A 10897-nucleotide genomic window follows, 5' to 3' on the forward strand; every position below is an offset into this window, starting at 1 on the left:
GTTTTTATTGGATAGGATATGATTATGTTGAGGCGTTTCACACTCACGTCTTTATTCGCGTCTTCGTCTTCGTTGCCTAGGCGATCTCGGGGAATCCCCAAAACGTGAGCTGAAGACTTCAAAATGCAGACGCGGCCCTATGGGCAGAGTCTTCGGCCACGTACGTCTTCGTCTTTTTTGTCGTCTTGGACTCTTGTCTGGCCTAACCGCATGCGCAGAGATCTTGGCGGGGAAATTTAAAGTGAGCATGCAACCTGCTAGCTGCATCTAGATATCTGTCAAAAGATTTTTCTTCTTCCGTTCCGTTCTCTTCGACTTTGACATAGAGGTTCCGTTCTTTTCTTTTCATACCGGTGCCTTTGTTCGTACCTTCACCTTCACCATGACGAAAACGTTTGATAATGAGGCCAAGGCTTGCCTGTTGCGGATTTGGTGCCGGATTTACGCTTCCAATGTCGATCGGGAAGCAATTGCCCAAGGCCGCGCCACAAAAGGAAGAGCCGAAGCACGCGTGCTTCCATCGCAGGGCGTAATATTCTTCACCTACAAAAGCGAAATTTTCAAAATAATGACCACAAAACTAAAACTGAGAACTGTTTGGTCTTCCTCGAGGCTGGCTGGTACATGGTGTGGAAACTACAGAACTGCCCAAGATATTTTTATTTTGAATCTACTCGCATGCCGTTATTTCTTTTGCCCATGGACTGCTAAAAATGTTGCTGATTGTTGGCAAAACGATGTGTTCGGCCGGGATCGGTGTGTGTGTGAATCGACTTGTGCAGCAAGTCGACGTTTTGGCTGAAAACGACGTCACAGAAAGACGCGAGTGTGAAACGGCTATAAACGAGGTTTGTGTCGATGGGAGATTGACTTGGAGTTTTTACGAGTTGATTCTAAAGTACCAGTAGGCGCCTAGGCGCTCTTGTTGTTTCTTTTTTGTCGCTGTTTTTTAGCGCAAATGGCCAAAATTATTTGCAAAAAGGCTTTTTGATAACACATGCGTCATCACTCACGTGTCAAACCTCACGGACACGGTCTGTACATACATTACAATAATTATTTGTCATAACAGTCTGTGCATGCATGGTTTTCTCTGACTGCTGACTAGTGCTGAGTTGCCGCTACACAAACCCAAGCCGCACTCTGGGTATTCATCCGGATAGCCCCCCCCCCCCCCCCGGGTAGATCTACTTATTTTTCAATACGACTCTCATGAGATCAAAGAAAGAAAACTGATTATTCAGACCGAGCAGCAGTGATATCCTGGACATCTGTACGCTACGTGATATGTACATCTACATGACTATTGTAGAATTTGTAGTGATTTGTTGATGATTAACAAAAGAGCCAGGTCAGGACCATCGCTAGGATCGGTCTACATCATACATGTATGTTAGTTCTATATCCTCATACGAACAAGCCACGTCATCAGGCTGCAACGCACGTGATCAGTCACAATCCGATCTCACATGGTTTGTGCCGCCTTACAGAAAACACCCACACCGTCACACATCAGCATACACATAAAAACTCGGATACTGAGCCAGTAATAGATGTTATCATGTGTTTCCAGTTCTCTTTTTCACATAAAATAACCCAGAGAGACAAGAGAGCTCAGCACAGAACTCTCGCCACATGTTTGTTTCGTTCACCGGCTACATGGTGTATTTCATCAACATCAAAATTCATCATAAATTTGCTGAGCTAGCTGTGCATGTGCTGGTACTTAGTGACGTTTCACGGGTGAATCGACCCACTCCTGGTGCAGTGCCAGCTCAGAGAGAGTCTTTTAGTCTTTGTCCTCCTGTCACCGACACATGACGTGCCGGCCTGACGGAACACACACACACACACACACACACACACACACACACACACATACAAATACACATACACACACAGATCACGGCAGACGCTACCACCTTTTTTAACGTGTTTTGCATAGCTCAGTCAAGAATCAGGATCCTGGCTACTCCAGGCGCTACATGTACTACATGTTGTATGGACAATGGAAGCTGAAAACACAAATGTGCAGGATTCACAATATCAACATAATATGCACGCACAAAGAAAAACGAACTTCATGGGATATAGATGCACAAGCACACACACTCACGCACAATGGAAGCTAAATACACATGTGGAGGATTCACAATATCAACGGTACATGTACATTGTATACGCACTCAGAACAGAAAAAAGAAAACTGGAAGTAAAGTAATCACACAAGCACACACACTCACACACATACATACACACACATACACACACACAGAAGCACACACACATAGACACACACACACACACACACACACACACACACACACACACACACACACACACACACACACACACACACACACACACACACACACACACACATACACACACACATACACCATGTACCACACACACACAAAATTCGACAATGCCTTGATTTCAAAAACACAATCAACATCCATACTGCACTAGCACTAGCAGCATTACCCTCTCACATCCAATGTACTCAGTTACTCAGTTACTCAGTTACTCGGTTACTGAGTTACTGAGTTATCGGTTACTCAGTTACTCCGTTACTCAGTTACTCCGTTACTCAGCTACTCAGCTCAGCAGAAAAAGAAAGTAATCGGAAAAATAATAACTTTAAAAAATCACAAGATGGACACCATATTCCAGTCTCACATGATATCACCCACTTTCTGCACAATTCGGCATAGCAATCTGCTGTTCAGAGATACCTGAGAGAACAGAGAAGACCCACGCCAACAGCAATTACAATTATTTAATTAAGATCAGGAAGTATTACACAGCGCACTCCACTCTCTATGGTGGTTATCAAGTTTCTTTCTTGACGAGGCTAGCCACATGTACCGCGATGTATCTCTCTGACTGACTGTAACGTCAGCAAGAGTACATGATGCAGTGGAGTGTGCAACTCTGAAGATGGGTTTGGGGCCAGCAGAATTCTTCGTTCACATTTTTTTGATTAGTCATGGAAGCCGTGACCCTCTTTTCTAATCTTGCCCTGTATCAATAAGACCTGCGAGAGCATTTTTTTAACGTACATGTACTTGCAAGTACATTTACTTGTGCATGAAACGTGATGTCAAAAATTCAATTCACGACAAAATTACACTTCAGCCCATTCACTTAGTTGCAAAGACAAGTAAGTAAATGTGGTCCTCGGTGAACAGTCCGGCCCCTGTGAACAGTTACAGGTCTTGCAACCAGTCATACAGTCTAATATGCCCTTTCATCCAGCCACAAAAACCAACAACCAGTCACGGTTTCGAGTGTGGTCCATCACCAAGTACAAGAAATCCATCCGAAGGGAGAATTTAACATGCTGTTCATTACAGACTCCATTACCATATACATGTCCTGTTACTCAATCTGCGGACAGCATGCTGTTTCGTTCTTTTTGAACTCATCATCGCAGCACAGAGAAAATGAGGCCGAACCTGAAAGCAATGGAAATAAAAATTTCCAATCAGGCCCGAACGTACCTTGCCAGAGTGCTCAAACTGACAAGTCAGTGAGCTCTGCATAACGCAAACAGCAAAGGCACTACCCCACGCAAGAGTGCTCAACTGCTACAAGAGCAGGAGCGAAATACTCAATCTGCGGACAGCATGCTGTTTCGTTCTTTTTGAACTCATCAGCGCAGCACAGAGAAAATGAGGCCGAACCTGAACACATGTCCTGTTATGTAGACAAACACCAGAGACGAAGGGCTGTGAAGCGGTACAAGTTTAACACATTTCAGCAAACATCAGACAGCGGCGTTCACGGCCACTTCGAGCACCCCGCCTGCCTTGTTTATGTCATGTACTTATGTTATACTTCTGCAATCAGTTTTATTTCTTTTTTCAAACTAGACATTGCAGCCAATGACGCTGCAAGACCAAAACTAGACAAATACATCATCTAACATTCTGTAAACTTACCATAGTGTTAAGTATGACATCAGTGTGTATATTCATCACTGCTTGGCTGGCAACAGGTCTTTGAACACGCCAATGTGATGGGGATAATTGATCAGCAAATCCGGGATAAAGTGTCTGCTTCTCTGCGAGTACCGAGCGCCATGTTTGAGTACCACCTATCAAGAGAGCAAGAAATAGTGGTGTAATTCAAAAGTGTAGCTCATCCAGGGGATAAATGTTGCTATAGTCAATCCGTCATTGAATATCATCTTCGGAAGGGTGAGACTAAGTCGTACTACGAGACTAGTGCAACAGGAGGCAGTACAAACACTCCAAACTCTCATTGTGTACATGTGATGACCAGGATTAGACTCGTCGTGAAAGCGACCATACATTAAGTTCAACAAACCAAAATCTGAACTCCGTAATATTCTAGAAATATTCTAGAGTTCTGTAAGAATCATGAATCGTCCTGCTAACGATTCGGCACTTTCGTTAGTTGAGCAATCATGCCTTACAGCTCGTGGCAGAGAGCCACCAAGTGTTGTTGTACGTCGACGACACCTTCAGTACAAGTTGTCAGGGTTGTACTCACTACACTGTTGTGCTTTAGGGGACCACGCTTCGTCCTGCAAGGGAGCTGATAACCTTGTTAGTTGGCCAAGAGTAGCGCTTCTTCTCGCATCGCACAATGTAAAGGGTCTGCAGTGCTTCGCGTACTGTGGACTCCGTACCCTTTTGGTGGGAAAGCGGCTCTGCCGTCTGCTGCTATGTTTGGGGGAAGAGCCCGCCTTGGGTGAAGCCACAAGAATGACACAGCTACGATTCCCGCCAGCTGCAATGCATCCCAACTACCGGATCGCGGACCAAGGTAATGCCAGCATATGGAGATGGTTAATATTCACATTTGGGTGAGCGGACTCCCCATATTGATCGTTGTACTACATTCCGGTTTGGCTGATTGCACCACTGTTTGAAGTATAGAAATAATCCTTACACATTCTTGCCGCTGTATAGTTTTGATCACATAATGTAGCATATATAAGGAGCGGTTTTGCTGACATTCATCCTCGACTCTTGGGGAGCTCACTACTCCCTCGATTCACTCTCGATCCTGGGAGAGTCACTCCGACTCTCCCCTGCTCTGTCTGGGTCTTTGACTCTTCACGCTGATCTTCCGATCTAGCATAGCAATAGTTCAATAAACACGGTTCAAGTGGAATTAGAAACCTGTCGTTCTGTGTGAGCTAGATAACTTGGGTGGCGACTACACTGGTCGTTTACCTGGGAGGCTGGATAGCCACTAGACTGATCTAAGCCAGGTCACTAACCCGCAACACGGCCATGACACACAAGCTCTTTTCTTTCCCCTGTCACTAAAGAATCAAGACACACATCATCAAAATCAAATCACTAGCACTGGAACTCACCGGAATAATATAGCATCCTTGAGATTTGAGTGCCGATGCCTCAAGAGTGGTATATCCGTTAGGTGTGCGCACAGGATGATGTAGTAACCGAGTGTCACTCACACCCAGACATGCCACAACACTGAAACCATGACGTCTAGCTGCTGTCATATCTACTGATACACCATTGTATACATCAGCTGGATACGTGTCAGTCTCCACTGGTTTATGGTCTTGGTTGAATATGCAGAATGCTTGAACATGCACACCATCAACCAGTGAAAGGCCAGTGGTGTACTTTGAGCCAATGAAGTATGACAGCATATCATGCATTCGACCTGAATACCGACTTGCCACAGCCTTTCGGAACTGCACCACACATGTTTCCAATATCTGTAGCCGCTGGTCGTTAGTACCAGGGAGGGTGTTGTGCAAAAATAGCAGTTGGACATTGCGAGGATCGTATTCTGCACAGAAGTCAGGACAGACAGAATTGAGAGGAACACACAGTCGGTAGAGCATGTGACTATTAACCTCAGGGTCGTGGGTTCGAGCCCCACGTTGGGCGCCAATTGTCTTCGGGTTTTTTATGCCTCGACGATAGCCCTTCCGAATACTCACGCAATCACCAGTACATCCCACGTACACTACACTCAGAGGGCAGATATTTGTTCTTACTCCGAAGAGAGTCTCAGGAAGAAGGCCACAAACAACAAGAATACGTACAATAATATGCAGGCATGCGCAACCTGCGCAGTCCGCACACCGACCACGCGTACCCAGCACACACGTGCCAAAAGGGGCACATACCCTCCAAAAGGGCAGGGAGAACACAGTGGTATGGACGCAGACCAGCAATATCTCAGAATGTGAAAATGAAAATGTCAAGCGGTAGTTGATATTTGGATGTGATCATTGGTCATATTCACACCAACTCTACTTGTGTTACTCCTCACACTTAAAAGTCAGAACACTACATGAGTCATCGTCGGTGTGTGACTTAATAATACTGTATACATACGTAAGTACATAATGTCTGTCCTGTTTACAAACATACATGGCTTTGCACGAGTACGTTACTCAAGTTGTCATGAGTATATTTTAATCGGTCGCATTCTTCAATCCAGTGCATACGTAGATATCGTATTCACGCGCATGCAGGGACATGCTCTTAGACGCAAAACAAATTTGCCCGGAAACAAATGTTCCGGATACATGGACATGTTCTTCAATGCGAGTACTCGAGACTTAAAATTATACACTCTTGGTTATATTTATAGAAAAGAAAAGGACCAAGGAACTACAAGTTCTGCTATAATGTCCACTAACACCACCAGTTACTTGACAATCAGCTCATGCAATAACATTGCACAAAACTGAACGACCGTACTGATGTTATACAGTAAAACCTGTAATGGCGACAACTCGGATATGGCGACCACTCGACCATGGCGACCACTTTTCCTTTTCACGGACGCATTCACATTCAAAACAGCTCGGATAAGGCGACCACTCGCTCAACGCGACCAACGACCACCCACCCGCGACCGCGTTGCACAGTGCTAGTACATGTAAATGTACGCATTGCATAGTGCACCATGCATGGTAGATCTACACATCAGTGCAGGCAGGAAGTGTAGACGTACATGGTGTATGCACGACACTTGACAGGTCTGAGGACCCCAGGCACATGAGTAGTGCTAGAGTAGCATAGGCGTGTGCACTGTGATACACTGATCAAAATGATGTATCACATGTGGATATGGTCACGTGACCCACTGAACCTGGATAAGAAGACCACCTGGCCCGGCACGGCGACCACTTTTTCTCTTCCCCTGAGGGGTCGCCTTAGACAGGTTTCACTGTATATGATTGAATACAAATTCTACCTATCTAACTTCACACCTACAGTTACATAAACCAGGATTACACCTGATGTCTGGCGCTGATCTTGCAAGTACATGCATAGAATCACCGCTTCACCTTATTTGCCCTTAAATTCTCTGATTCCACTAGCACCTTACCACACTATACAGTCGTCCCTCTCTAATCCGGCACTTTATAATCCAGCACCTTCGATAAACCAGCACAATTTTCAGTAGCCAAATGTCCTCTTCATGCACATTGCAGCAGTAAATCAGATTTGTTAATCCAGCACCCTCCCTAATCCAGCAGATTTTCGTGGCACAAATGGTGCCGGATTATAGAGGGACCACTGTATCAAGAATATTCATTGAGTTTTTGTAATCATTGCTGTCTGATGATCGCCACAGGGGTGAAACTCTGAGTCACAGCCAACCCAAGCTCCGTATCCCATTCTATTCTTTTTGTATGATTCAATATCAAACCTAAGCCTGCCATGACAACTTCATTGGAAATTCAAGTTTGAATCATTCAACATACACTCTAAAACATCCAACACCATTATGTATATGAAAGCATACATTCCTTAGCAGTACACACTGTGACAAAAACCACAGATTGCGCCCACAGACTGCACCCCCACATGGATTCTCTGTGCTGATCATGGTTTTCAGTGAAATTCACGGAAGCGCCCCACACGGATTCGCTGTGCTCTTCATGTTTTCAACAAAGTCCACAGATTGCGCCCCACATGAATTTGTTGTGCTCTTCAGGTTCTCAGCAAAACCCACAGATTTCATGAACCACACACGTGAATTTTGCACCACACGTTCATGTACTTGGGCGTATTCCCAGAAGTATCCCGGAAGGTCAGGGACGAGGATTTACCTGGTCTGGCGCCACAAATATTTCCGTGTCACCCCAGGATGCATGCGCAATCTGCAGATTACGCAGGCAATCTGGAATCTTCAGATTGCGTGAAAAAATACACAGTGATTTATTATCCACATAAAGACAACATACAGGATATTGGTGTGGATGTGCATTGAAAGTCCGTGCTGCAAGGAAATACTCGTACCACCACCAGCAGACCACAAGTCTCTATTCTATAGGTCTTATTCTGAAATAAACTTACCGGTACTCTGTATCAGATGATCAACACTGATCAGCTTCAGCAAGGCACTGCACTCTACACCACACAGTGTACAGTAGAGAAGTAGTCTGAGTACTTGAGTATGACGATACTTGGGATCACCTCTACTCTGGATGGTAAGGTAGCGATTCATCAAGTGTTGGGCCAGGTGACGATCAGGCATATTCAACATTAACAATGCATGTGCACAACTATCAACATCTCTACATTCCTCAATGCACATGACATCAAGCTGCTGTTGTAGCAACTTCGTGAATCCTGGAGTTGAACATCGACACCATGCAGCCCAGTGCAGTGACCATCTCAGTTTCTGTTGGTTCTTGCTTTCTTGCCAGACATCAGTAGGTAGACTGGCTAGTTGATTAAGTAAAGACGCTGTCAGCTTTATCACTTCAGTGTTCTCCTTATTGACAAGAGCACATGCCTGCAGGGTAACCCTAATCATGCCTGGATAGCGTAGTTCAGTAACATGTCGTTGAATGAGAGAACATTGTGATAGTAGATAGCTGGGTTGAAAAGTGCGTGACTTCACAATGCTATCAAAGATTGAATCAATGGCATCATAGGCATCACGTACCGTAGTGACTTGACGACCAGACTGATCTGATCTCCACCTAACTGACTGCTTGGGCCGTGCTGATGTCTGAGTCAACTTGCTAGCAACACATGACCTTGACCCGCAGGTTGACTGGACTACCATGCTCTGTACACTCACACCATAACCACGCTGAACAAACTTACTGACAGTCTTGAGATTACCATGTAACTTTGAAGCAAACATGTTCTCCTGGTGATGTTGTATATTCAGTAGTACACGGGTGTATAGCGTACAGTGTATGGTGTTGATTGCTGAGAATTTGTCAGAAGATAAGTACTGCCGATCTGTAGAGAATAACACACAGTGCGGCAAAATACACACACACACACCTCAGACCTCAGACATGCCCATCGCGGGAGCGATGATAGCGAACAGCTATGTTAGACATAGCAACTTGTGCTGGGATTACACCATTCAACAGCTTGCAAGGCTGATGAATTGACCGCCACTATTTTTAGCCTGGTATCCACCACACAGCTGTTTGAAGTGACTTTTTCTGGCCTGGCTTTTCACACACACACACACACACACACGCACGCACACGCACACAACATACAACAGATCAGATATACATGCAACTGTGCACAATATCTATAGCCGCAGCGCTAGACATGATGAAATCCGGGATCATGAATAATACATTTCCATACAGCGGTGCACAACCCATTGTTGGAAAGTCTACGGCTGCACAGTGTCCAGTACTACCTGACTTACATGGACCAGATTTCAGTCACCAACACTTACTGCCTCAATCAGATCAGTCACGAAGGACATTATTCGTAAAACTACTTTTGGGGGTTTTCAGTGAAATACAAAAGATCACTTCAGTCAGTTTATAACTACATGTACACGTGTTGTTTGACTTGAAAACAAACTTCAGTCAACCACATCGAAATTCCCTGGCAATTATTATTTGATTAGAAGCAGTGAGGCCTCCTGCAGTTTCATACAGAATTACAGATGGAGCGGACTCGCTCCCTTCTATTTACACTGCAATGTTCGAACACATTTTCGTAGTTAAAACAATTATTATTTGGCCTAACTAAGGATGGGTAAACGAGTCACCTACATATACCCGTACTCGTTCTCTACTACACTGTAGTTTTAGGAGTTGCCAAACTACTTCTCGATTTTTTCGTCGGCCGAAAAGTCGGATAGGGTGGTAAGATTATGCATGTCCGATACACAACACATTGCCACACTGAAATCCGGAAAACAATTGCTTGAACGCACTCGGCCCGCCAGTCAACTATTGTTTCTTCAACATTCATCTCATTTTTCGTACACACATAATTCTCTTACCCCAGTCAGTTTTGATAGCGGTATGATACAGTTGCACAGTGAATAGAGATGTTCCGCACTGCGCAGATTACCACAGCAACACTGTTGTGAATGTAACAAACTATTATCCTCGTCAGTAGCCAATAGTGCACCTTCTCAGCGATCGACGCCAGGATAAGAAATATTCTTCAACTGATGAGATAAACCAGCGAGTGCCACCAAGTCCTTTCTGACCTTATAACACGCTAGCGCTAGCTGGTAGATCTACATTATGAATATGAGCTATGAGGGCGAGATCGAGGTGCTCTTGAGTCTTGTTACATGTATGTTGGTTCTTGTTTTTTTTGTCGTTGTTTTTTAGCGGAAATGGCCAAAATTTGCAACAAGGCTTTTTGATAACACACGCAAGCGTCATCACTCAAGTGCATAACAACACGCTAACTGGTAGACCTACTGCATGTACCTGATGTACTGGCAGTGCAGCGCACCTGAAATTCCAGTCGATTGACCGGCGGGGTACGGCGCTCTCAGCGCGTAGAACGCTGCGTGTAGTGCATGCACATGTTGCATTGATCCAGCGTGTTGCAACGCATAAAATTAAATCATGTAAATGCATGTGTGTACCGCTTATCCGCGGCTGCATGGCCAGCGCCCTGGGGCCGCTAGA

General features: G+C 44.9%; 1 protein-coding gene across 1 annotated transcript; it reads right to left on the reverse strand.

Annotated features, from left to right (window-relative positions):
• Positions 1–1626: 1626 nt before the first annotated feature.
• LOC135823334 (uncharacterized) lies at positions 1627–10536 on the reverse strand. Its single transcript, XM_065336192.1, has 5 exons — positions 10252–10536; positions 8334–9233; positions 5357–5802; positions 3948–4102; positions 1627–2738 (listed from the first exon to the last, which is right to left on the reverse strand). The coding sequence occupies exons 2-4, from the start codon at positions 9130–9132 to the stop codon at positions 3983–3985; spliced, it is 1365 nt and encodes a 454-aa protein (XP_065192264.1). The 5' UTR covers positions 9133–9233; positions 10252–10536; the 3' UTR covers positions 1627–2738; positions 3948–3982.
• Positions 10537–10897: the final 361 nt, after the last annotated feature.

This window comes from Sycon ciliatum, chromosome 8, assembly GCF_964019385.1.
Source record: "Sycon ciliatum chromosome 8, ocSycCili1.1, whole genome shotgun sequence".
Lineage (NCBI taxonomy): Eukaryota > Metazoa > Porifera > Calcarea > Leucosolenida > Sycettidae > Sycon > Sycon ciliatum.